General features: G+C 39.8%; 1 protein-coding gene across 15 annotated transcripts in view; it reads left to right on the top strand.

Moving 5' to 3' along the window:
- Positions 1-24,644, top strand: part of LOC109471937 (endophilin-A3-like) — a 44,495-nt gene extending 19,851 nt beyond the window's left edge. For 2 of the 15 annotated variants that reach the window (XM_019771450.1, XM_019771449.1), the window contains exons 3-13: positions 7,203-7,275; positions 8,964-9,116; positions 10,838-10,852; positions 12,672-12,805; positions 13,212-13,284; positions 13,849-13,863; positions 14,376-14,479; positions 14,791-14,894; positions 15,234-15,364; positions 16,983-17,054; positions 21,101-24,644. In XM_019771450.1, the coding sequence (XP_019627009.1) occupies positions 7,203-7,275; positions 8,964-9,116; positions 10,838-10,852; positions 12,672-12,805; positions 13,212-13,284; positions 13,849-13,863; positions 14,376-14,479; positions 14,791-14,894; positions 15,234-15,364; positions 16,983-17,054; positions 21,101-21,306 (1,080 nt within the window). In that variant the 3' untranslated portion in view covers positions 21,307-24,644. The remainder of the gene's footprint in view (positions 1-7,202; positions 7,276-8,963; positions 9,117-10,837; positions 10,853-12,671; positions 12,806-13,211; positions 13,285-13,848; positions 13,864-14,375; positions 14,480-14,790; positions 14,895-15,233; positions 15,365-16,982; positions 17,055-21,100) is intronic. The other 13 variants (XM_019771457.1, XM_019771456.1, XM_019771454.1 and 10 more) reach the window with 12 other exon arrangements.
- Positions 24,645-25,966: the final 1,322 nt, after the last annotated feature.

Genomic DNA, 25,966 nt, shown 5'->3' with positions numbered 1-25,966 from the left:
AAATGGGGTGATCCGGAGGATGAGGATAGATTGGCTCAATTAAGGCTGATAGCATTACCCTAACTATGCAGCTTATCGCGTACCATCTGCGCATATCGATTCCACCACGGTGTGAGAGCGTGACGCACCCCTGGCGTAGCCGGATGGTTACCGTACAGGACCGTCAGTGGAGACACGTATCCTCAGCTTCCCTGTTGTCTTCTGAATGTCACATGTATCATGTACATGTACAATGTATCTCTCCTCCTCACCTTGAAGTTTACTCATTTAATTCTGTTGGTTAATTAACCAATAATTATTGTATAAGTTTTGTTCTTTATATTTTATTTATTGTATTGCTGTGGACTGCAGGAAGGAAAGTGTGAATTGTAACACCATATGGAGATCCTGACACAAACAAACAAACAAAATGATCCAAAGAAATATACCAAAATAATTAAAGTGGTTAAAAAATAGAATAAGTAAACAAGTAATAATTCAGACCTCACTGAAACATTTTTTTAGAATTCTAATTAACTTTTTCGAAGTAATTGTGTAGCGTGTGCAGTAGTTGTAATTTTATTCAAGGTCGATTCAAGTAGAGTCACGTGTCAAATTGTAAATGTTAAATTTGTGTTTGTATGTCATAGTAGAAAAGGACTCCAGGACATCTAGTAAGTACATGATGAATTTTGCTGATTGACAAACAAAGAAATATGATGTTTTCGTCATAGTGGAATGCTGAAAAAGGAAGTAGAATTCATCATATACTGCACTGTCTGAATCTCCCCAAAATTCATCCCAAAGGAAGAGCCCAGTTTAAGCTGATTCCTTAGATTCCTTTTTAATATCAAGTATATCAGTAGAGGTGACTTTCTGAGAAGTGACTTTGAGCACTGCTTGATGAAATGCGTTGGTTCAGTATTCACACACTGACATTGCAGCAAGGTGAAATATAAGCACGTCCTTGAGAACACCCCCTCTGGGCCTCAGATGTGCCGCCTCATTATAAATTCCATTACACTCAAGTGACAAAACATGTCAGAGTCTCCCCGATGAATTCTGATTCGTTCTCCTACGTAGTATGTGTGTCCTGAGAAATAATTAGGTATTTGTTAAAGGTCACCAAACTCATCGATCATCATCGCGCTTTGTCTTTGTCTTACGTACGTCCCCAGTCGAATATCTGCCTGATTTAAGCTTGTTCAATCACCACATTTGTCTGCTTATAGCACTCAGTAGGGAAAGATTTACGTTATGTTAGCTGACCTCATTATTGGGACAGAAGGTAGACATAAAATTAGAAATCTATTTAACAGATCTGAGACATAACCACAAAATTGTAAACTTGTATAGAAATCTGTGTTTAAGACATAATATATAACCATATCTTTATGTAACCGTAAAGAGTTACCCCCCCTCCCAACATGTACGTGTACCGTGAAGGCCAATTCTATTAAAGGCCAAACATACAGTCAAAACTGAACAAGAAGACCACTCAGGGGACTGATAAAATCTGGTCCATGTGGGCTGGTGGTCTAAGGGACCATCAAAAAGTGATGACATTGGCCAGGTGGTGGTCCTTGTGTAGAGGTAGTCTGTTGTTCTTGTTTTACTGTATAGTACAACTGTACATGCTTGCTTGTGTGATCAATCTTTGGCCTCTTGAGCAACCAAACCAAACCAGATAAGAAAAATTCAGGAGATAATTTGTACCATAATGTTATAAGAGGTAATAATATTATTACTTTATACTATACTCTTGTGAAAGAAAATGAAAAGGGAAAGTATTGATCCACCAATCCATAAATCCTAGACAGGAAGTCAAGCTCATGAGTTTCTGATGAAATGTTATCCTACAGCGTTAAGGCCTATAGAGGCACCACTGTAATACCTGTACTGATTTCCCCATGGCCCAGAGTAGGTGTAAAACCCACCAACCCACGCGGGGATTTTGTGGTTCTGAGCCGGCAGACACTGAGGGTTTAGTCGGCATTCTGCAGCATACAGATAGGAACATTAGGCGTGTCAAGTTGTGTCCCTGTAATACGTGGAAAAAGAATTCAGTGTGCTATGTGTGCTGTCACATACTGATAGTCTGACTCATCCTCTCTGTATTACATGTATATGTACATCAGAAGTTTGGCTGGCAGGCATGAATCATAAGTGGTGACATTCAGCCACTCAGATCTTATGTTACACCCCCTTTCCACTAGAGGCTGCAACTGTTGAGCAACTAAATATTTGACAGATTGGTCAAAAACATAATTTTCCTTCCCTATATCTGCCCAGAGATTGATTGGGCAGGCTTGCTGGTCAAAACAGGCTGACCTCACAGATATAGGACATGCTGCAGTCCTTTTATTGATTAATAATGGTGACAGAAGCTGACAGGTACAGATGAGACATGCCAAGGGACAGCATCCCTCAGTAATCCCCCCTCTCATAGGTGGAAATGGATAGGATGTCATTCCACAAAAAATAGGGGGTAAGACTCTAATATATGCATGTGTGTTTATTATCACATAGCCGGTAAATTGGCTATAACATACAAGCTGCATAAGACCTGACTGTAAGGTTTGATCTACTCAAACCAGGATAGATCCCTACTCTTTTTGAAATTGAAAAAAAAGCGGACCTTGAAAGCAGCAGAGATATTCCTTCATGTGGGGGTGTATGAAAGATCTACTTCCGGTAAATTTAAGTAGACCGAAACAAAAGAGCATCCGCCCACAGAATCAATTGTTAATCAGTACCATGATTGAGGTGAAGAGTGTCATTTTACATCCTCCCACACAAGGACACGGTCAGACACTCTATCCTCCCCTTCTGACTGGAATCTGCGCTGCTCCCTTCCAGTCGACCTCTATTTGTCAGCTGGGATTCCGTAAAGTGGAGGCGCTTCGGTGGTAAAAGCTTAATCGCTAAAGCCGTTGTCGACTGTAAGGTGCCATGCATGATAAGAGAAGCGCGCTGTGGAAAGGATCGTGCATGGAAGTGGCGTATGGAGATTTATGTATTAGTGGTGGTGGTTCTTTGCAATTGAAGATGATGACTGTCAGTGTCCTCATTCATGGAGGGTCTGACCTCATGTGGCTTCTGAGTCCAAATCTTAAGGCACACAGTCATCCACATTTGAACAGAATAGAATACATGTAACGAACAGAACAGAAAAAGTACCCAATACTGAGCACATCATGTCCTAAATTGATGTGGGATTTGTGTAAAAGAGCAAAACTTCAAACATGTACATCACAGTCAGTACATGTACACCGTACTTTAAACATGTGGGTTTTATGCTCAATGGACACAAAACAATAGAATTAGCCAAAGTAAAATTATCAGCAACAAGCAAGGCTCCCTCTTGCTACATTTACACATTAATTTTAAAAGTCATATTTCCAGTTTCTAGCTTGGGATGCAATTCTTGCATGATAAAGTGTGGTTGCCATGCTAAGTTAATTAATTTACCATTGATTTTCTTCACAGCTGCAGTCTCTATGCGTGTACCATTCAATATTTCAGCACCAAGGTCATACCTCATGTTGTGTTTATCATCAGGACTCTGTAATACACAACATGCTTTGGCAGTGCTTCAAATATTTTTTTCTGCATACCTGTACTGGTTCAGGTGACATTGAAAATCACCTACACCTGACAAATTCCACCTGTATTTCTCACTGTAAACTATTGCCATTGCATTGACAAACTATGTCTCTTGTGCAGTCGTAACATAGCCCAAAATTTCCAATACTTTCCTTCGATATTAACGTGCACGGACTAACTCCGCAAGATCTGCATTGATCGCAACCCTACCAACTTGAATATAAGTGTTTATGTATTCTGCTGTGTGTGGGAGAAGGCAGCCACTGTAATCCTGGTATGGATTGGGTCTATCAAAGTCCAGTCAGCTCTCCTGGCTGAGCTGTAATCGTACCTCAAAGGCTTGTGACGTCCAGGGGCCTCCCGTAGGGGTCTGGATTATCTATAAGTAAAGCACTCCAGGTCTTCCATTCCACCTATATAATTTCTGTGATGGTACATGTACTTGTTCTAGTAGGGCTCAAAATTTGGACTGTGCACAATGTAACCTAGAAATTTTGGTGGACAGAAAAATTTTGGGTGCACAACAGAAAATGATGTGAAATAAATGAACTCAAATTATTTTTCATACCATCCTCCAACCTTTCAGTCTCCACCCTTTGCTGGAAATTGAAATTCCATATCCCAAAGTTCTGCACAGTTGTGATTTATTTCCAACTGCCTAGAAATGATAGCTGAAATGGTTATCATCCTCCATGGAGGTTGTAACATTTCCATCACAGCCTTGCTTGGAGCAGAAACATGCAAGATGATGAGAAGGCCAGTTATTAAGATGTTCTTATTACTAGTTATCTTGCAGTGTTTCTGCTGACCAGGGAGCCCTTAAGGTTGTGATATAGAAATTGGTCAAGTGGAAGAGATGAACATTGAGATTTAGGGTGGGGCCTTTATGGCAGACTTACAATGATGGCTGTCCCACGGGACACACTAGTTATCTGTCATCAGAGAAAGGCTTGTTTCTAGGAAAGGCTAGGTGATGTAGCATCTTGTAATCTGAAAGTAGTCCCAAGACATTACATCTAGCAGCAGTAGTATACATAATAATAAGTAGTGCAAGTAGTAGATTACTAGTAATAGTAGTACTCTAATTACTGTAAACCTAGAAAGGTTTGCAGTGGCTTTATTTTCATGGTTTAAGTGGCATCCTCTAACAATAACTGACTGTACTACTGAATTGTTTCAACCCTGAATTTAAAAGACCATGAAAATCCCCTTTTCCCTCTACCATGAAGTAAAATGAATCGACAGTAATTTGCAGCCAAGTTAGAATGGCCTTGTACTTTGCAGTGGAATAAGAATGGCCTTGTACTGTCCCATTTGGCCATCATATCCTGCATGTTCAAATTCAATTCTATGCCTCCTACACAAAGTGCAGTCAGGTCACCGGGTCTATGGAGAAATCAAGACTATATCCAATCTACTCACATCAGAATCAAACTTTGACATGAATGAATGACACAATAAGATTGCATGCAATACTATTGCTGCCACAATAGGGCTGAATCGAGGCATGACATATCATTAAAATGTCTTTTATCGGGGACAGAATATTACTGATACAGTGTAGTTGCAGAGGTCTCAAATTAACAACTATTAACTAAGTACCAAAAAAAGACTTACATTAACGAACTATAAATACAATTAGAGCGGAAACATAATTCAAGATCGTGAGTGAAGATGGGCAGCAATATGCAGCAATATGTAAAAATGTATAAAAGTAATCTAGCCGACATTACAGAAGCCCATTATGGATAGATTAAGGCAATGGTTCAATGTTAGCCCTGATGAGATGCAGGGTAATGGGATCTCCTGTGCATCTGTGGTAAAACATACTTCATCAGAACTCCTGCTGGGGTGGATCAACCCTGGCGACCCATGGGCTTCCCCTGCAGATGTCTGAACTCACAGGCAAATCCCTCGCTTAACTAACTGCCATTACAGCTGGGATGGGGGGATACATCACTGACTCTGCCTGGCATTTGTCTTTGGGGCAGCGATAAGGGAATTGGGTGTATCTAAACAACCCTATACGAAAATGAACTACAGACTACGAACTCCAAAAATGAACCGCAAACAAAAGAATGGAGAGGGACCTGCGAACTGGAAGGATGTAGAGAGACTGGATGTTGACAGAACCTGCTGGACCACTTTGATTGCCTCATGTGTTGGAGAGCACAGGAGACCCTAAGTCTCAGTCTGTATGGGAACTAGATTTTCCTAAATAGCAATTTCCTGATGAAATGATTGCATCAGCTGTCTGTTAAAATTATCAGATAACTGTGCTGCCCAATATCAGCCATTGCTGCTTGGGTTAAGCTCACTTTATCGCAATGTTGCGATTCCAATGAAATAAAAATGAAACTAGAGTTCCCCGATCTCATACCTTCGCCAAATGATGTTAATCTTTATGACTGACAAATTATAGATTAGATTAGTCCCCCCTCGATTAAGAAATAGGAACCTAATTTTCATGAATTATATCATTTTATCATAATCTCAACCAAAAGACAGTCTTATATTAACAAACAATGCATTCTAGCATTTCCTGATAAATTATGCAAATGAGGTCCTGATTTGAATAAATTATGTTTAATGATGTTCACCTCAACTAAACTTTCAAATACCACAAGTATGAAACTCCAGGCAGTTATCATTACATAATTATAAAACTTTCTCATTAATTATGCAAATTAAGTCATTATTAACATAATCAATATCTTCCTGTGTTTCTCTCGTTGTCAATTACCAATGTCACAAGCTTCAATTGTCCTATCATGGAATGCAGCTGATTTATAGAATTTCCCCATAAATTATGTAAATTACATCCATATTTGCATAATTGTCACATAATTATATTAAACATCACGTAAGCTACCTACATACCAAAAATCACGACGATCCGTCAAACAGTTCTTGAGTTATCCCCTTTTGAATAATTTCAAGAATATATCCCTGCAGTTCCAGAGCAAGCCGCTAGGGGGCCCAAACTCACATCACTTCTTCCCCAGCACGAGAACTACCTACCATCCAAATTTCATCACCATAGCATGTCTAGATCATGAGATATCAAAACCGGAAGTTCAGCTGCAGTACCATAACAAGCCGCTAGGGGGCCCAAAATCTAATCATTTTGAGGTCTCATCAAGACCTACCCACCTACCAAGTATCAAGACGATCCGACAAGACCTTCACAAGTTATCGTGTTTACAGACAGACACACACACACACACACAAACACACACATACACGAATGCCCCTGAAAACATAACCTTCTTGGCGAAGGTAATTATCAGTTTAGCCCAGATGCATTGCAGGTAATATGTCAAAGGTACCTAACTTGTTCATTGAAGACAAGAAATGAAATAACATTTTCTGTAACCTTCTGATGTGCCAAGCATGTAGAAATAACTACAGAAATACAAGCAAATGCACAGATAGGCAAACAAAAACAAACTTTGAGGGAAAAATATGTTCAATTGTAATATCCAAGGATAATGCTTTCAAGTTGAATGTTTTGATTACAGTACTACTGTCTATGTTTTGTACAACTGTGTATGCCACCACAAACAGTATTCAACCACCTTTTCTCAAAACTGTTCTCTTTTGTTTTTGTCTTCCAGAAAATTGACACAATGGACGAGCTGTCGATTGAGTTGATAACTAAAACCAAGGAATACCTGCAGCCCAACCCAGGTGAGTTAGGGGAGACGCCTGGCAGCAGTCAAGGGTATTGCAACTGAGAGGAAAACACAATGTGCCAGTGCATGATTGAGATGGGTGGAGATGTTTTGTTTCAAAATCAATGTCTTAAGAACACAATTTTGTCTTAGGAAGATAATTTTCACCGTAGACCAGAAAAGAAGGGTCTTGGACTAATCTCTGCAATATTTATAGATCTACAATCCATCTGCAATATTGATTTACTTCTTCCATATGGTCTAGTATTGATTATTTTGCCCTACTTTGCTGCATGATGATTTCTGTACTTAGCTGTTCTTATGTTTGCAGGTCTGAAACTCAATTACTCTATTTACAATGTACTTCTTCTAGACGTACATGGACATGTTTCTAAATACTACACATTTCTGACAAACATACAGTGATGCTTTTTTTGCTAACCAGTTACTTACTGACCTGCATCAAGAAAGACTCTCATTTTCCAGCTTCCCACAAACACATGTACATTTTTTTTTATTATTCTCTGTATCATGGACACAGCCTATAACTGCCAGACTAGTACAACATTGTGATGACAAAATTTATAGTCTTATTTGTCAGATGCAAATAAGACAACAGATGCCTTGTAGTAAATTGTAGCAAATCACAGCAAAATAAGTTATTGAATTTCTATCAGATCCGGTCCAAAGGCCTGATGTGACTAGAATTCCTTATAGTGGACTTCAAAGTAATGAAGTAATGTTAAGTCTCAACCTATACGCATTGGTTTCTTCACTTTTGATTGTACCAATCTGGCATGTATGGCTTTATTACCTGCACTGTGCTCATGTGTGTGTTTGTTGTACCTGTCTGCTGTGGCTTTGTAATCTTTGAACATTCACCATTTTCTTTTACAAATGTGCTGGCCCCTTGCGCAGCAGGTAACACAAAGCTACATTGTATTTTTGTAAATGAAAGCCTTGCACTGTCTTTTAGTTACTCTCTGCACAACATTGTAGAGTAGAGAATGACACTCCATAGCTACGACTCCGTTTCCTGGTCTTTGCATTGAAAGAAAGGAACAGACAAAGAAACAAATGCTGACATACTAGCTACAATGTATATTCTACAATACCTGGAATGCATGTACCAGGGTCTTTATAATTTTTCATTGCCCTGGAACTTTAAACTTCAGCTTGCTGACTTGATTTTTACTCGCTTAGTCCCTTCTTTATGATTGGCACCAACTTTTGACAATTGTAAATCCTTTCAATTCAAATTTCCAACAGGCTATCATATACTATGTAAGGACTGGTTAACGTAAAGAGTACAGTATTAGAGCCTAAAATGGTAAAATGGTAATAGTGGACTATAATAATTGTCCTGTCAAGTTATTCTTTAGGTTGCAAAAGCCAAGGAACTGTTCAGGAACTGTAAACATCACCTTTAATCTTAGTAATAGACTAATATAGGCTCTCTATGTAAAAAAATAATACTACATGTAGTTGGACATTGCATTGTCAATGCTACAGAAATTAACGACAAGCCACATTTTCTAATTTTGTTTGTATGTTGCTGTAACACCCATAGGGTAATCTACTTTATAAAGACAAAATGTGCAAAGCCATCTGTATCATATGATGTCTAATCTGTGATCATTACTACACAATTATTCCTACATTAATGACACTGGTTTCCTTGGGGCACTTTGTTCTTCCCTTCAGCTTCTCGTGCAAGACTTGCCGCTCAGAACCAGTTTTCTAAAATCCGCGGCCAGGCCCGGACCACCCAGTACCCACAGCCAGAGGGCACCCTGGGAGATGTCATGATCAAATACGGCCGAGAGTTGAGCGAGGGCTCAGTGTCATCAGAATATGGTAGGTTTTAACCTTCTCCATGTTACCTATCCTTAGCAGTCTGAAGGTTAAGCAGCTGGTCATCAGCTGCAGATATGTAGTCAAGTCATAAAGAGGAAGGACATGAAAGTATGTGTTTTCTAACGACTAAAGACATGTACCATCTTTAAAACTATGACGGCTAAATATCCAGGTAGAAGATTATGTACTACAAAATGAACCAAGCAACAACATTGTAGTACATGTACTGCATAAATTTTCTGAAGAGTCAGACATTCCTGATGGCGTCTGCTATATATCAGTGACTAAGAAATGATGAAAAATAGTGAATGATTCATTTTATATCATGTCAAGTTCTACCATTATTAGTTTATGAAATATTACACTTGTCATGATTTGAAAAGATGACACTAAGGATATGGAAAGTCTAATTAACTTTAACCTATATATTCTTCATGTTGCCAAATACACAGTAATATTTCATATGTCACTGCATTTTTATAGTTTCAGAGATATTACCCATGAAACTAAATTGGATATTCATATTGCCCTCTCAAATGTGAAGAGACTTATACTTGTATGTTAGAATTCTGTATGTATTGAAAATGACAGTACTGCTTGAACAAATATAACAAATAAGAATCCATCTGACTGTCTCTTTGTTTGATTGTCAGAATTTGACAGATGCTGATTGAACTGAACATTTATAGAGTCTTTAATTTGATTTATTTCTATTCCATTCCTGTCTATTGTGTATTCTTGCACGTTTTTCAACTTCGTGTCAGCCCAAGTGCAGTTTGCTGGTCCAGAACAGAATGGCAGCTTTATAAAGCATGGCACACTGTCAGTACAGCCTGATCATGAATACATCATGCTTCTAGCAGCCCTTCCATTGGTCAGGCCTCCAGAAGCTTTATGACCAACACCTCTAAGTCAGGAGAAATGGGAACATGTTAATCCTGTTGATTTCTGTGCTAACATGGTCCAGTTATTCTCAGAATGAGAACTCTACATGTATGTTACCATGGTGTTGTAGGCTGTGATGACTGGTGTCCATAGTGACAGAATCCTGAGTTCCTATTGGAGTTATTTTCATAGTGAGCTCCTATTGGTTTTTAAGTAGTTCTGGAAATGGGACTGGTTCTCTTGAGTTTGAGGTGTATGATCACAATTGCAAGCTCTTAAGAATGAGGCCCTTACAGCCAGAAATTGTGTACCACTGGCTATTACTAGTAACTATTGGCAGCAAAATTCATTTCTAGATTGAGATGAACATTTTACCGAGAAGTGCTTGTTGGCAGTTGAATGAAAGAAATGTTGTGCTTCCAGGAATATGAATTTGTTGTCAGAAAGTGAGTTTTACAATTAAGCCTTGCTGTTTCATTGACAGCAAAAAAAGCTATAACTACAAATGTGTTAATTTTTGGAAACCATGAAGCATGTAATAATGAATGGAAAGGCTCAGTTTGAGTGTGATGCCTTTCTCTTAGATGAATTGATGAGAATGTTGGATGGGATTTTCAGGACTTCCAAAATTTGCAAAGGAAAATAACCAAATTTGAACAAATGGAACAGGCCAAAATTGTCCTTCAGTGGGAAATTCTTTTGTCAGTAAAAAACATCAGTGCCAAATATGATAGATTTTCTTGTGACCATCCAGTAAAATGTACTTGGCTTACATCAACCTCTCTTCCTTATGCTGAAAACCTCTTCTCATTCTTTTTTTCCATGTTATAATGCAGATTGGAGAAACTATGGTATGTATTTTCACCATGTTTGTTTCTTACACCCCATAGTGCAGGTGTAACGGTAGCAAGCATTCAGGACTCACCTGTCTTCTGCTGGTGTATTGTAAAATACTGTCAGAATTGACACTCAACACAAAAGTTTGGAAAGATATTACTGTATTTTCATGGTTTGGAGTAGCACATCGGCAGAATGCACTGCGCCTGCGTAAAACACAGATTTTTCATGGTTTTCGTTGGATGTTTGGTCAACATTACACGAGAATTTTGCTTGTGGCAGACGATATCTTTTCCAAAACAAAATTTGAAAACTACAGATGGAATGCCATCCTTGAATACACAGATATGACCTTAAATGAGACATTCTGTTGAAATACAATTATTATGATAATGCATTGGATTTTGGCTTGAAAATCAACTGACCTACCCCATGGCAAAGTCTCTTACTTTGTACATCTCTGTATCTCCAGGAACCATCTTTTACCTCAACCTGTATAACCTTTCTTCTCTGTACAAGCCATCAAATTAAACAGCAGTGTATTCATTTCCTTCAGTAAACAAATCAGTCTTGCATCTTTAGGTTTAAGTAGAAGAAAGATGGGTGAGTCCTGATGGTTAGGTGTCAGCAGATATTAACATGTAGGTGATATGTAGCCATCTTGGCACTTAGACATAATGCAGATAGATGCTGCAACTCGTGCATGGCATTAGGCAAGGCAACTATTGGCTGGAGCAGCTATACTTCAATATATATTATGTACATGTGTGTTGCATGAACATAGCAGAAGCTTTGCTTAGGTTAGAGGAGCTAGAATGATTTGGAATTTGCAATTTTATTTGCAAAGAATGGTGTTGTTTTTGTATCAGTTTGCCATATTCCACTGGACAACATTTTCTACCAATAAGTTGTTATTGTTGAGCCCTGCTAAATGTCACAGTAGCTAAGATATTAAGCGTTGTACCATGTATATGGTACTGTCCTTTTGAGATGACTTTCACATATGACACAGGTATAAATTCCTGTCCCTGACTCAGTGAATATGAATTCAAAGGCAGGCGTTGCAGTATGCTGAGAATTTGGAACATGGACACATAATGGATATCAAAGATGACAATCACATCTGTAGAGCAGTGTCATTTAAAACAAAATGACTCTTTTTGATAATGCTTCAGTTATGGAAGGAATACTTAACAGAAAGGACATTTTTGTTTCTTTAGTGAACGTATAATTCCCGACATAATATGTCACTTAGATATGTTCAGATAATGCAACACTTCTAATCAGTTATGAGTTGTCCTTTCCTGTTCACAGTATAAAACCATTAGTATCCACATGACATTGTGTTTTTGAGTTAGGAACTATTTCGGTAACTGTTGCACATGTAAAGCATGGATATGACAGTTTTTGAATGTTTGACTGCCGGCCAGAATGCCAAGAACAACTTTGAACTTAACACTTGCATACAAATGACATATTCATTTGACAATGCACAAAATGTATATGCAAAAGACTTAATGAAGATAAATTGATAATTTGGTTACTGGTACAGGATTAAACATGACAGTAGTATAACATGAAGTAGGTTTTGTCTTCTTTTCCTACATGCATGCACTTCTATGCCCTGAAAGCTTTGAAAATTATCTGTCCTCTTCTCAATTAATTATCAAGAACCTAATCACACTTTTGAGTAATTGGACTAATTGGACATGTGAAAAAAATGATTAAACAATATAAATATATCAATCATTCCATTGCATACACAATCATCAATACAAAAAGGATTCCTTGATGTTGACTTGTACTGAGAGATGTGTGTATCTTATGTGTTAGGTGAGGCCCTGGGAGAGATGGGAGAGACCCTGAAACAGATGGCAGAGGTGAAGTACAACCTGGACGCCACCGTCAAGCAGAACTACCTGGACCCCCTGCAGCAGCTCCACGAGAAGGACATCAAGGAAGTCTTGGTATGGTTTTGTTTGTTTCTTTATTGTGCCCAAAAACACAAAATGAGGACTAGTGTATAGGAATACAAAGTCATGTAGTGCAGAAGGCGAGAAGAAGCCTGAAAAGGTTTATGCTAAACCCTCCCTCATCCTTTAAACCTAACAAAATGCTAATCACGAAAATAACTCTCATAATGAATTAGGAGAACATTGATATAACAAAATTCTAAGACGGATATTGACATATATTATACAATGTGTCAATAGCAATGATAAATAATAACAAGAAAATGCAGTGTAATACTGTTTTGGAGGCTGGACTGTGATTGGTAATTATCCATTCATCGAAGTGCAAATCTTTTCTTTTTCTGTTTTGTATGCATTGAAGCTCTTGACAAGTTCATGGATGTTTTTGTTGTTTTTTTAGCACCATCGTAAGAAGCTTCAGGGTCGACGACTCGACTACGACTGTAAGAAGCGCCAGAAGGAAAAAGGTAGTGGTGTGTACAGGAGTGGATTTTACCAGTCTCTTATTCTTTTACTTTGCTATTTACTAAGCCATGAAAGTGTGCAGATTCCAGGATCTGAATCCAGGAACAGAGGCAAGTTGGTCTTGTGGTTAGGGCTGTTGTATCTAAAGGTTCTTGGTTTGAATCCTACCAGTACCAGGCCCAAATGTTGTGCCCCTATTTTTCACTTGACTCTAAATGAACAAACAAACAAGCAAACAGAATGCAAGTATGTTAATCATATCCTGGAATTTTTCACATTTTCTTTTGAATTGACTTTGTATGATGCAGAAATTTAACGTATGATATCTAACTTTCTATTTTATTCAGTTACTCTTCATATTACACCAATGTTTTAATTCTGTGTTTCTGGTGAGTATTGAACTCCTTACTGTCCTTCTCAAAAGGATCAATCACTCAAACTGATTGATTATTGATCAAAAGAAGGTTGATACCACTCCAGGATTCGGGGGTGGGTGGGATTTGTGATAATAAATTTGTTTGACTGACCTGTTTGTTGGCTTTTTCTGTTGCATTGCACCATGGGATCGACAGGAGGTATGCAACCTGGTAATTATCTAAACAAACCCTCTGGGTGTTGGTGGCAGAGGTGGTGGGTGCACTCTGCACTGAGGAAATTTCAATAAAAATGCTCTTAAATTGCATCTGAAGGCTATAAGTGAAATAAAATTGGACCTCAGCTACATTCAAATGTCCACAATCAGTTGACAGAATAAGAAACACTTTTCCTAGCACCTGGAGTATTTTGCCTCTTGTTGGTTTAGGTTGGTTGTTTTCGTTAATAGACCATTTTTCTAATTTCCACCAGTTTCCACCGACTGTCCTTTAATACACTGTCTTGCTCTTGAAGCTCAATTATGCTCTATTTGCCAAAAAGAACACAACTTCATGTAGTAGCAGATAAGCTTTCTGCTAAAATTGACACTGAAGATTCTGTGTTGGGAAGATAAACCATAGTTACTGTAAGTCCTGCAAAAAAAAAATTAATTAGAAATGAAGCACGCTAGCCCAGCCATTCTGAGCTCACCCTGTTCTGTTTTCTCGTCACTGCTCTTGACAAGCAGGGTCAAAGATCAGCGATGATGACCTGCGGAATGCCATGGAGAAGTTTGAGGAGTCAAAAGAGCTGGCAGAGAACGGCATGTACAACCTCCTGGAGAGTGATGTAAGTTTCCCTGTGTTTTCTGTTCCACATACCTATGATGGCTGAAAAAAGAGATGTTATCTAAGTCTTTCTCACATTTGAGAAAGAGTATAGTAGTACACAGTCTACCATTTAACTATCCCCCTACTGTAGTGATATCCCAGTTTTGTATTGTCTAGGGCTAAAGAAGCAGAGTTGTGTGCTGGCTACTGGTGTGGGAAACACGTTGACTGCTGACATTCTGACTTATGGTTGTTGGAACATGTGTTGAGTTGTTGGAACATGCATGTACATGTAAGGGTGTTGACCTCTTGTTTTTCTCCTGCTGCCAGGTGGAGCAGATCTCCCAGCTGCAGACCCTGGCTAACTCCATGCTGGAGTACCACCAGCAGTCCACAGAACTCATGGAGCAACTCTGCAGTAAACTACAGAGCAGGTAAACCTACCAGTGCACGTTCAGATACCAGTACAGCTCTGCAGTAAACTACAGAGCAGGTAAACCTACCAGTGCACGTTCAGATACCAGTACAGCTCTGCAGTAAACTACAGAGGGGGTAAACTGAACAACGCACGAACAGACACCAGTTAGACAGGAGCCATTTGTAAAACGTCATGGAATTCAATAAGGAAGTCTATTCTGGGCGCCATGTGATTTGTAAGGGGCTCCTTGCATTTGCTTTCGCGCAAGTGAGTATTAGTATAAGGAGCCCTGTTACAAATGCACCCAGACTAAAGGAAGTGTGTGTAAACATGATTCTGTGTTCACCCCCTGCAGAGTTGATGATGCGTCCAGCAGACCCCGCTCTCACCACCGCCCCAAGAAGGTGACGGAGGACCTGCTGGATCACTACAACGGCACCGACTCTACAGACGCACCCCCCGCGTACGCCTCCATCTCTGCAAAGGGTGGGTACAGGCCTCTAGACCTGCTTACAAAGGATATTCTATACTTTGATGCTTGCATGGCTTTTTATTATCTAACATCCCCTTTCCACTAGAGGCTGAGACCGTTGAGTGACCAAAGATTTGAGAGATTGCTCATTGAATGCTATGAATTGTTTGTGTGTTTTGTTGCCTTTTAAATTATGCTTTTGCATCTTGCATCGTATTCCAATTATGCATCTTGCATCGTATCCCAGTTATAAAATCAAGGGTAACACAAATCTAGTTTTGGTTGTTTTATGGTCATGCAACGATTAGGTTCTAGTGGAAAGGTGGCCTAGCATAACAAACAGATAGTGGTAAAATGCTGGTATATGTACAAGTATGCAGTAGCTGCATCATGACCAAAGTCCTGGTGATGAAGAGGCTTTTGTGTAGTGGCACAGTAACCACTTGTTATCTCTAGTTCTATGGAGTGGTTCCATCTCAAATGTTTGTGTAGATATAATCTACATGCAGATGTTGACATGTTACTGGTGTATTCAAGTTGCTGGTTTATGTTGGGTGTATTGAAGGTGTTGGACATATGTAGGTTGCCACTAAGATTGGGTTAAGTACATAAGGGATATAATCGTGGGAGGCTCGATGCAGAGGTCTTGTCACCAGTGCATCATCTTTGTGTATCTATATCCAATTTGACACTGTCTCAGAATTTGATTGAACCTCTGTCCACTGCACAACACTTGTCTGTTCTTCTTCACCCACATCTATATAAAAACAACAAAAGTGATCAAAGTCAAACAGTTGACTATTCAGAGTAATTTTTTTGAAAGCTTATCAAACATAGACCAGTAATTATTTTTGATTCTGCATTCAGAAAAGAATCTCTCAAGAAAAATCTTTCAGGTACAAAATACTGTCTTTGCACCAATCCTCCCTGCACAAGCCTAAGGTGATGCTGTGGTAAGGTATAGGGAAAACTGGGTTGCTGTATGTGTGAAGACTCATTGTTGCATGATGTACATGAACAAGAGATGGACCAGGAAGGATTGTACAAGTGGAGTTGTTTGGAAATGTCCATCCACAGTTCATAATATGTTTGTTCAAAATAAATCAAGTGATAAATTCTATGAAGATTCAGAGTTTTCAGACTGTAGATAGCATCCACTATCCCTCAGCAGTGACCAGTGGCTGTCCATTCTTAGTTCCTGATGAAAGATAGTGGATGCTATGTGAAATGTCAGACTCTTCAGATAATTTATCCAGCTTGATTTATTATGTATTATGTAATGTTCTATCTAGCCTTTTGTTGATGTTCATTCACATTATTTCTAGAGTCAGATTAGTCTTGGTTCTTTCTGTTGTTTTACATTTGCTTTCGTCAACTTTCTTGTGAAATGTCCATTAAAGTAAATCCAGATGGAAGACTTGTTTATTATATAATAATATTTAATTACAGACACATTCCCTTTTACAATCCATCCTGGTCTGTTCCTAACAAAAGTGTTCCTGTCTTGCAACATGAATCTTGCACGTCTCAATGGGTCGTAAGGTTTGTACAGAATACAAGTACTGTAATCATCCATGAAAAAAAACGCAACAGAAAACAGTTTTCCATTGGATCGTGCTTCCTTACTTACAGAACGTACGACTTGGTACGTGGAAACTGATGAAACAGAATCAGGGGATTTGCTGGTGGACACCGCGGCAGCAGGTATCACCAGGGAACTTAGCTCTCCCTCCCACCCACACACAGGCTAACCCTGTAGTGCTCACATGATCACAGTCTGGTCTGTGGTGCCGTGAATGCTGCGCCGAGTCGTAGACTTGGCCACCCCGGCTAGTTTGTGCTGGGGACTTTGGGTTTTATACACCTGTCATTGTACATCCTTATGGGGAGGTGGGGGTGAACAGTGAAGGTGATCTCAAACCAGTTTAGCTCAAATGAACTCATAAAACAGCTGAGGTCCTCTTCAATTGGCCATATTAGAGAAGGCAGACATGGTAAATAGTACATTGTATGTACAGGTTCATTGTGCAGGGAAAATTTCTCTAACTCTTTTCAAAAAGTACTACAAACAGTGGACCACTGCCATGGGGTGTGTAGGTACAAAAGGGGGTTTGATTGCTTAAAATTGTGGGTACAAAAGGGGGTTTGATTCTTGAAAATTTTGCTCTTTGATTCTACCTGACCCACTGAAGATCAAAATCAAGTAATGGTAAACTGCAGCTATACTTGAGTTAAACTCTGTTGAATCTTACATGTAGTTATACAGGACAGTTTTCGAGGTGCCAGTATGATATTCTCAAGTCAAGGGCAGATTATAGGTCATATGTGCCAAATTTGGTGCTTTTTAATCAAAAGTGCAAAACTGAGCTGATTTTTCAAGCTATGCCACTGGACTATTATGATAGGGACTTCTCTAATTGGTCCAGACACAAGGAATGTTATTAAAGGTACATGTACTAATAAATTGGGACAAAGGCAATTTTGCTTCAGGACACCACTCCTTCTGGTGTGCAGTGACAGGTGTATGTGGGGAAACAGGAAAAGCCCCAAGCACAGTCTGGCTCTGTGGTGCACTACCAAGAGACATGTAGTCGCTCTGCTAACCCTGCCATGTGTCACATCTCCACTGACAGCATCTAGACTCAACATACATACACATTTTTGTACAGGCAACAAGAAACAGTACCCTGTTAACTGTACATTATTTGCGAGAAGTTTCTTTCATTCTTACATATCATTTCAGAAGTTGCTTCAAGTGCTTACCTTGGTGGCCAGCCCATTTTTTCTTCCCCCAACATCCAGTATGTTCTTGCAATATTTGTTGGGGTATAATTAGCTGGATGTTGTCGGTGGGATGGAGCCGGCCTGTAGGGTCTAGCAGATGGAGTGAGCAAACCTTTTGTGTTAATGAAATTTGTGGATGGACAGGGTACTGTTTCTTACAGTCCATATATCAATAGACGTTTGTAACCCACAACATGAAATGTGCCATCTCAGTCTGTGGACCATTGCACCTCCAGATAAAACCTCATCCAGACATTATCATCTCATGCGTTGTGCGACTGTCCTCGTACTAATAGCAGTGCCTCTTCTCTTTCATGCCTGACGTTCTCTAGGATCCCGCCACTCTCCCCGCTCCCCAAGCCACTCCCCCTTCCACTCTCCCTACGCCTCTCCCCATGCCTCCCCGCGGCACTCCCCACGTGCCTCCCCCTCTAACTCCCCCTTCCACTCCCCCGTGGCCACCCCCTCGGACTTCCCCATCCAGGACTTCTCCACTTTTGAGGGCCACCTGGCTCCGCCCACTCCGCCCAGGCAGCGCCCACGTATGTAGACTTCTGCACTCTGTGCCGTGGCATCTTGAGATGGGACTTGCACCATCACATGTCTGTTTTCTCTCACCCCCCCCTGAAAAATTACAGTCTGCAGCCAGTGCCTTACAGTTACATGTACACCCCCATGTTCCAACAACTCGACCTATGTTCCAACATCCCTATATTCCGACAATCCTGTGCTCAATCTACAGTATATGCTGACCTATGTCAGAAGGTAAGGGTGTAGGAACATAGGTGAGTCACAACATGATGTAGTAGAAAGCCTTCTCCTTTATTGAAAGTTTGCTGCGCCCTCATTGCAGTGCCAGTAGCTGTCAAAGAAGGCAAACAGTTAAAATATGTAGTATTAACTATAGTACAGTAAACATAAATACAGTACTAGAAAACAGCAAAAACAAATGTAGCATTAGCGAACTAAAGATCTGGCTCCTCTAAAATAAGCTGGATCTTTGCATCTGCCCAGAGATGTTGTAAAAAAAGGAGAAAACTTTGCCAATCATCCACTGTGGAGGCACATGGCTGCAGCAGTCTCTGCACCTTGTACATTGACCTCCTTCATGATACATCCTCCAGCGTCCCCATGCTTGTCTCACCCGAACAGACCCTCCTGTCCTGTGCCTTTGTTTGTGAAACTAGTGTAGAACTAGTCCAGCCAGTAGAGCAGTCCACGACTGTGTGGATTGTGTTGTTGTGGTCTCTACTCACCCCACCAGTAGTTAGCCTCCCTAGCAGGCTTTATGAGTTGGCATTTTATGGCATTTTACTGTAATATGCTTTTTTACAGCATAATCAGTTCTCAGTTTTGTTGTGGATTAGACCTAATCTCCAAGCAGATCTTTTTTGGTGTGTGCAAAACAGTATCAAATTGGCAAGACAGTATCATTGCCAGGACAGTACCCAATATGCATTGGCTAATAAGCCTAAAATGGCCCAAAACATAAGCACAGACACAAGCTCAAACCTTTGCTTGAAGAGTAGGCTAGGTCTAGAAACCAAGTACCAAAACTATCTGCCATTTGATAGAGAAATAGCACATTATATGCCACCAAAAAAAAGCCTGACTTGTAGAGCCTCTTAAGGAGCTAGGCTACCAGTAGTTCTTTTCGATGTTTTAAGATGTTGTGTGCTCATCAACCTGTTAATGATGGATATCTTCCCTGGATATGACAGTGTGTGTGTGTGCATGGAACTGCTGATAGTATGTGTTTAGGTCTTCCTGATATGACCTTCTTGGTTTGCCTTTATTTTACCCTAAGCTGACTGTTGTTTTCTTCTTTTAGTCCACTTCTAGGGTTCAGTAACCATTCTACAGTCTCTGTTTCAGTTGCTGTAGCATACCCAGTGCCTAGTTGACTGGTCATCCTTTATTTCTTTCCCTTTTTTCTTCCTTTGTATTTTCCAAAATTATCCTTCTACATCTGTAGATCCTTACTTTACAAGTGCTGGGAGCAACACCCCAAGTTAGCAGGCGAAGTAGACATACATGTATGGTCTCTAATGCTAAACAACGCACCTGTCCAGTGTCCTTCCTTCAACCTTGAACTCCACTTGATCTGGCCCACACAGATTCTACTGGCAGTTTAAGTCAGTAAAAACAACTGCTGGTTGGGATTTTTCTGGTTTTGGAGCATTGTGTTCTCACAGATCACTATCATAAAGTGACACTCTCTCAAGAGCAGAGTTTGCTACAATAAAACAGTGGAGGATGTAGAAAAAGTAAAATTCCACTGCTGTGAAGGACATAAGAACGTATGTTGTTTGACAAGACCATAGTTATGTCTACTTAAGTGTACTTCATGTGGAATCAAGTCTCAAAAATTGGACAAGTTTGCCTTACCATACATCTCTGTATTCCCTGTAGAACTGTTTTCCTGAAGTTTAGTCTGTTCCATGTATGGGAAATTGGGAATCCGATGATGACAGAATTACTAAGTACAGTGTAGTTAAAAAATATTTTTGCCAGTCATGTACTCTAAGACAAACTTGCCTATTTCTGAGCAACACTATGTTTTTTTGACAGAAGACACTGCAGTTGTCTCTGTCTCACATCTACATGTCCACCAGGCCTTCCTATTGTCTATACATGTTCATGTATGGATAGTAGAATTCAGAAAAAATAGGGTAAAAAATTGGCCAGGGGAGTGGGCCACAATAGAAAAGATTTGCACTGCATGGGCCAATGAGCTCTGATGGTGACCAAACTTCCCTACCCTGGTTACCAAACCTACTTCAGCTGCCAAGTCTCTTTCTGCAAATGGGACAAAAGAGACGTGGCAGCTGAGATAGGTTAGTAAACGGGATAAAACTGTCCAGGCCAATTATTTTCCCACTTTGCTAAATTTTAGGTTGTTAGTCTGGTGGAGACTATGCGACACACATACCCGTCTCCCTAATCGGTCCTTCTCGCTCGTGCAGACTCCCCCACCACGCAGCACCAGCAGCCCTGTTGTAAGGCGCTGTACGACTTCGAGCCCGAGAACGAGGGGGAGCTGGGCTTCCAGGAGGGCGACCTCATCACGCTCACCAACAGAATCGACGAGAACTGGTTCGAGGGCACGGTGAAGGGGCAGTCCGGATTCTTCCCCGTCAACTACGTGGAAGTGGTCGTCCCCCTGCTGTAGATTTGTGTGGCGTCTGTCGTGGTGACTTCTTCATAGGTACAGTCCAAACTGCACAAGACCACTCAACAGGGGACTGATAAAACCTGGTCTATGTGGACAGGTGGTCGCTATAGACTCTTACTGCTTGTGTCAATAGCAAGAATCACTGAAATGTGGTCACATTGGCCAGGTGGTCCTTATGTAGAGGTGGTCACTTGTACAGATTTGACTGTATAGTACTGTGATCTTTGGGCATGACCTTGGAACATTAATTACAGATGCATTTGAAAGAAGTACATGTACATGCACCTAGAAAATCTCATTTTGAAGGTATGGCAAGGAAGATTCAAGTCAGTGATATACATTATTTTGTGAATAGCGCCAAGCTCTTAGTTAAATGTTGGTCCACCCAAAGGAGTATTGTACCCGTACCTGTAGTGTTTGCCACACATCAAGGGCTTCTTTTGCAATAGAGAAAAACTACAAAAAACTGAAATAGTATCTAAATGAATTATTATTAACTTCACCTCGATGGGTAAACAGTTAAAATTGAAGTGGAAAGATTTACCCAGTAAGTGAAAATCTGTCCTGATGTGGTGTAGTGATACTGTATTAGTGAACTAGAGTTTTTCCCTGACATGATGTGCATGTGGTGATATCACTGAATGGAATCTCCCTTGTTGATATAAAGCAATCTGCTGGTGTCAGTCTAGTGTCGTACCTTGCATGTTCAAATAGAAACACATACAGGTCTGTGATGCAGTCTGATTATACGTCATAAATGTCATGTTCTACAGTTTTGTTGTACATGTAGAGAACTGCCAAGTGATATTAGATGTATAGGCCTCCTATCCACTACATGGAGTTCACTGAGTGACCAAAATTGGATATTTGGAGCAGCCAACCTATGATGATTGTGTTTGATCCTTGGTTTTATAATTGAAATATAATACATAAGATTAAAGATTCAAAAGACAACAAGACACACAAAAAAGATTCAGTTCTGAAATTCCTGGAAATTAGCCTGTCAAATGGTTGCTCAGCAGTCACAACCTCTAGTGGAAAGAGGGTTGTATGGAGATGCTCCAAATCTAGAACTTCATCACCTAGTGGCATTTGAAACTGGAATGATTTTTTTTCTGTTAAATTATTCCCACACTGCATTTCGCAGTTCAGGGATGTGTTCCATTCTTTTTAAGCAGTACCATGTACATATATTATGTGTTATGTATTGGTTGCTGTGTTATGTACATTATTGTGTACAATAGAGCCATTTTGATGTACCTGAAAAGCAACTCAGTAGGGCCACACCGATTTATTTATTTGGTTCTTGGACATTTTAAGTGAAAATATAGCAGGGTGACATCATGAATCAAAGTAGAGGGTAGGGAGGAAAGCTAAAATATGACTAAATTCACTCCACAAAACTGAGTGCACCAAGGCACAAACCTGGTCCTCAGGCTACGTAAGTATGTTTTTCCAGTTAAGCCAAGAACCAACCAATTAAATTGGTGTGGCCAAGTGAAGAAAATCTGTCTTGTGTAGTTGAGGCAGAACCTTGCCAGCTTGGCCACGCTAGATAGAACAAAAACAGGTTGAACAAAAATTTTGGAGAAAGATAGAGTTGACTATTTTATTGACTGAGAATGGGTAACAAGTTGCTTGAGCTGTGTGACTGAAAATATTATATGTGTTACATAGATGGACTTATGTTACACAAAATACATAATGTCCTATACTCCTTTGGAATCAAACTGGTGATATGAAAAAAAAATTGATAAAAGAAACTAGTTTGTATGTAGAGCAATAGAAAAAGTTACAAGTGAGAAATTTTACCGAGCTGCAAGTCAAGGAATGAATGAATGATTCAAAGGAAGTGTGTGTATTATGGGACCACTGGAGGTTTAATGCACCAGTGAACTGGAAATTTCCAACCTGCTCGAAGAAGAGTTCAGCTTAACTGTTGTAATTCCAATTGCTACATGTATGTTTAGACTGAATCCATGGTGTGCTGTTACGGGTCGTCTCACTTGTTGTTTTACATCATCATGTTCATCAGATACCGGTATATACAGTTGATACACATCATAGTGGTGTATATGGGATCCTCCTGTTTACCTTCACTCTTACCAGCTGTAGGCTCCTCTTCGACAAAAGTTCTCAAGTTAAGCTGGCATCACACAGTGAAGAACATTTGGCTGAATTTGCTATTGCCAGACTGTCACTGAATCTCAAAATTGCCAGAGTCAAGCGTATATTTAGTCTGACTGTCAATCTATGGTACCTTTTACATTCTATGGGGCTCTGTGACCTGCAAACATCAACAGTTTCCCAAAACTTGTGCAGTGATTAAGAGGACACCAGCCGAAAATGTCCTCTTGTTCACAGACTCGTCGGCTGAGCTTTCTTCCTGCTGTGTGATGCCAGCTTTAAGGTGTTGATGTTAACACGTAGTTGGTATGATTCTTTGTAGTTACACTAGATATTAGGATATAGCCAGCAGTGAACAAGTCTAAATGAACTTACATGTAGCTGAGCTGAATTGTTATGTATGTTTGCAATGTATAATTGCTGTAGCTTTGTGTTTCTTCTTGTTTGGGAACCATTTGAAGACATCAGGACCAACATTGCAGGGCTCTTTAAACAGATGTTATCAAGTACTAAAACATTGAATGTCAAGAATTGAGCAGAGCTGCTTGCAAAGCAAAATTGCTTCTCAAAGACAGTCTGTTTGTTAAATGTAAAAGCATAGTCCAATGTTTTAATACTTCTGTAGTGAGCCCAGCAATGTATGGTAGGACACTAATAGCAAATGTGTGTGTATATAACTAAGCCTCTTCTCCTTGGAGAGTGAAGACTTGGTGCCACTATGAACTAAGGATTTGTTTCTGTTGCACTGTCTAGGAATACCCGAGATGTGGGTATATTGCGGTGACGGCACTGCGATGTTGATATAAATGGAAAAACAAACTTTCCCCAACACATCATTCCCATCTTCTGTTGGCTGAGAAAACCAACACAAGAACCCATAAAGGCAATAACCAGTACGACAAAAAACTGTAACATTAAGCTACACGGCCAGCTGCATGTCTTAGTTTTGTTTCATTTGTGTAAAAATTCAAGCTATCCATGTCGTGTTATTGTTCCCTGTGGTTGAACTAAAGAAACAGACTGACTTCCAGCTTGCAAATATTTATGTACCTTGTGCTGCAGCATGGGTAGAGCAAGTCCGTACATTTTTCCAAAATGACTTGCAATTTCTTTGATAGTAAAGCTATTGTATTATATAATCCATACTTTATTTTAGCAGCTTATTCTTGCTGATTGTGAATACAGTAAATGCAGCTAATGTGAACTGATTTAGTGTGGATTTTCTTTTGTTAACCGTTCTGAAAATTCTGGTAATGCAACAGTCACAGTTTCTGCCCAGGGCCTGGCCATTGGTTTGATATAAAAGTATGATATCAAAGACAACAAAACACAAAGTTGTAAAAAATAATCTCAAGCTATTTGTGTACATGTATATCATTGATAAAATATACGGATTTGTTATTTTGGCTGATGCAAACTGCCTGGCCGGGCCCGGTTTGGTGACTTTAGAACACCACACAACAGTGGGATTAATGGTGAATCTATATGACTGATGTGTTACAGGAGGGTGGGAAAGGAAACCAATCTTTTCTCTTACTGCTGTTTTATACATGGTCGGAAATTCAAGCTAAGATCCAGCAAGGTCCTTGCCTATGGCATTCTTTCAAGTCACATTCATTCATCACTTCATTCATCACTTTGATTTGAAGATGCAAGAGACAATTGATTTTTGGTCGATAGTTGTTTATTTTTGAAGAAAAAAGTAAATCTGATAATGTGGTCCTTAAAAATACATCCACCACCTGCCCCTTTCTTCTTGTTTACTATTCATTTGGCATCCTTTTTCCACAAGGTAAAGCAGATAGAACCCCTTCCACATCAATATTTTCCGTCTATTTGTTCAGTTAGTCCAACAAAAATTAGTACTACAAATACTTAAAACGCTATATCTACACAACAAATGTTTGGTCAGATATAGCGTTTCAAATCTTCCTTATGTCATTTACCATCAAAGGTGAACTTTCAATCAAAAAATTAGTACTTTCGTGACATCAGTTAACATTTATATCACATTTTTTTAGTTCACAATATTACACATATCTGACAATGGTGTTAGTTCAACACGAGCCCTGTTATTCAATATCATGTAGTCACCACCAGACTCAAGTGGGTTGCTGGAAATATAGTAGGAACTGGACAAATAGACTGAATAATGACATATTGGAGGGGTTAGCTGGCAACAGAATCACAACTTGTAGCCCACAACTTAACACTTACTCCTCTGGTAACTATTATTCAGTCTATTTGACCGATTTCTACTATTTTTCCAGCAGCCCATTGGAGTCTGGTAGAGTCTATTCATCACCACGATCACTGCACTATATAAAAGCCAGAAGTACACATGGACACCAGCGCCACTCCGTGAAACCTGCATTTACAAGGGCTACAACAGCAGCGTGGCAGGGCAGGGTAGTCAATTTACAGGGGGTAGAAAAACGGGGGCTGCTGCGTCCGAACCGTACAAAAAGAGTAATAAAACGAGTGCCGAAGCGAGATACAACATTTGCAGCCTACGCAGGGCGATAAAACT

The sequence above is a fragment of the Branchiostoma belcheri genome, unplaced genomic scaffold (genome assembly GCF_001625305.1).
Source record: "Branchiostoma belcheri isolate BF01 breed outbred unplaced genomic scaffold, Haploidv18h27 scaffold26, whole genome shotgun sequence".
NCBI classification, from domain to species: domain Eukaryota; kingdom Metazoa; phylum Chordata; class Leptocardii; order Amphioxiformes; family Branchiostomatidae; genus Branchiostoma; species Branchiostoma belcheri.
This window is presented reverse-complemented; position numbering and strand designations above follow the sequence as displayed.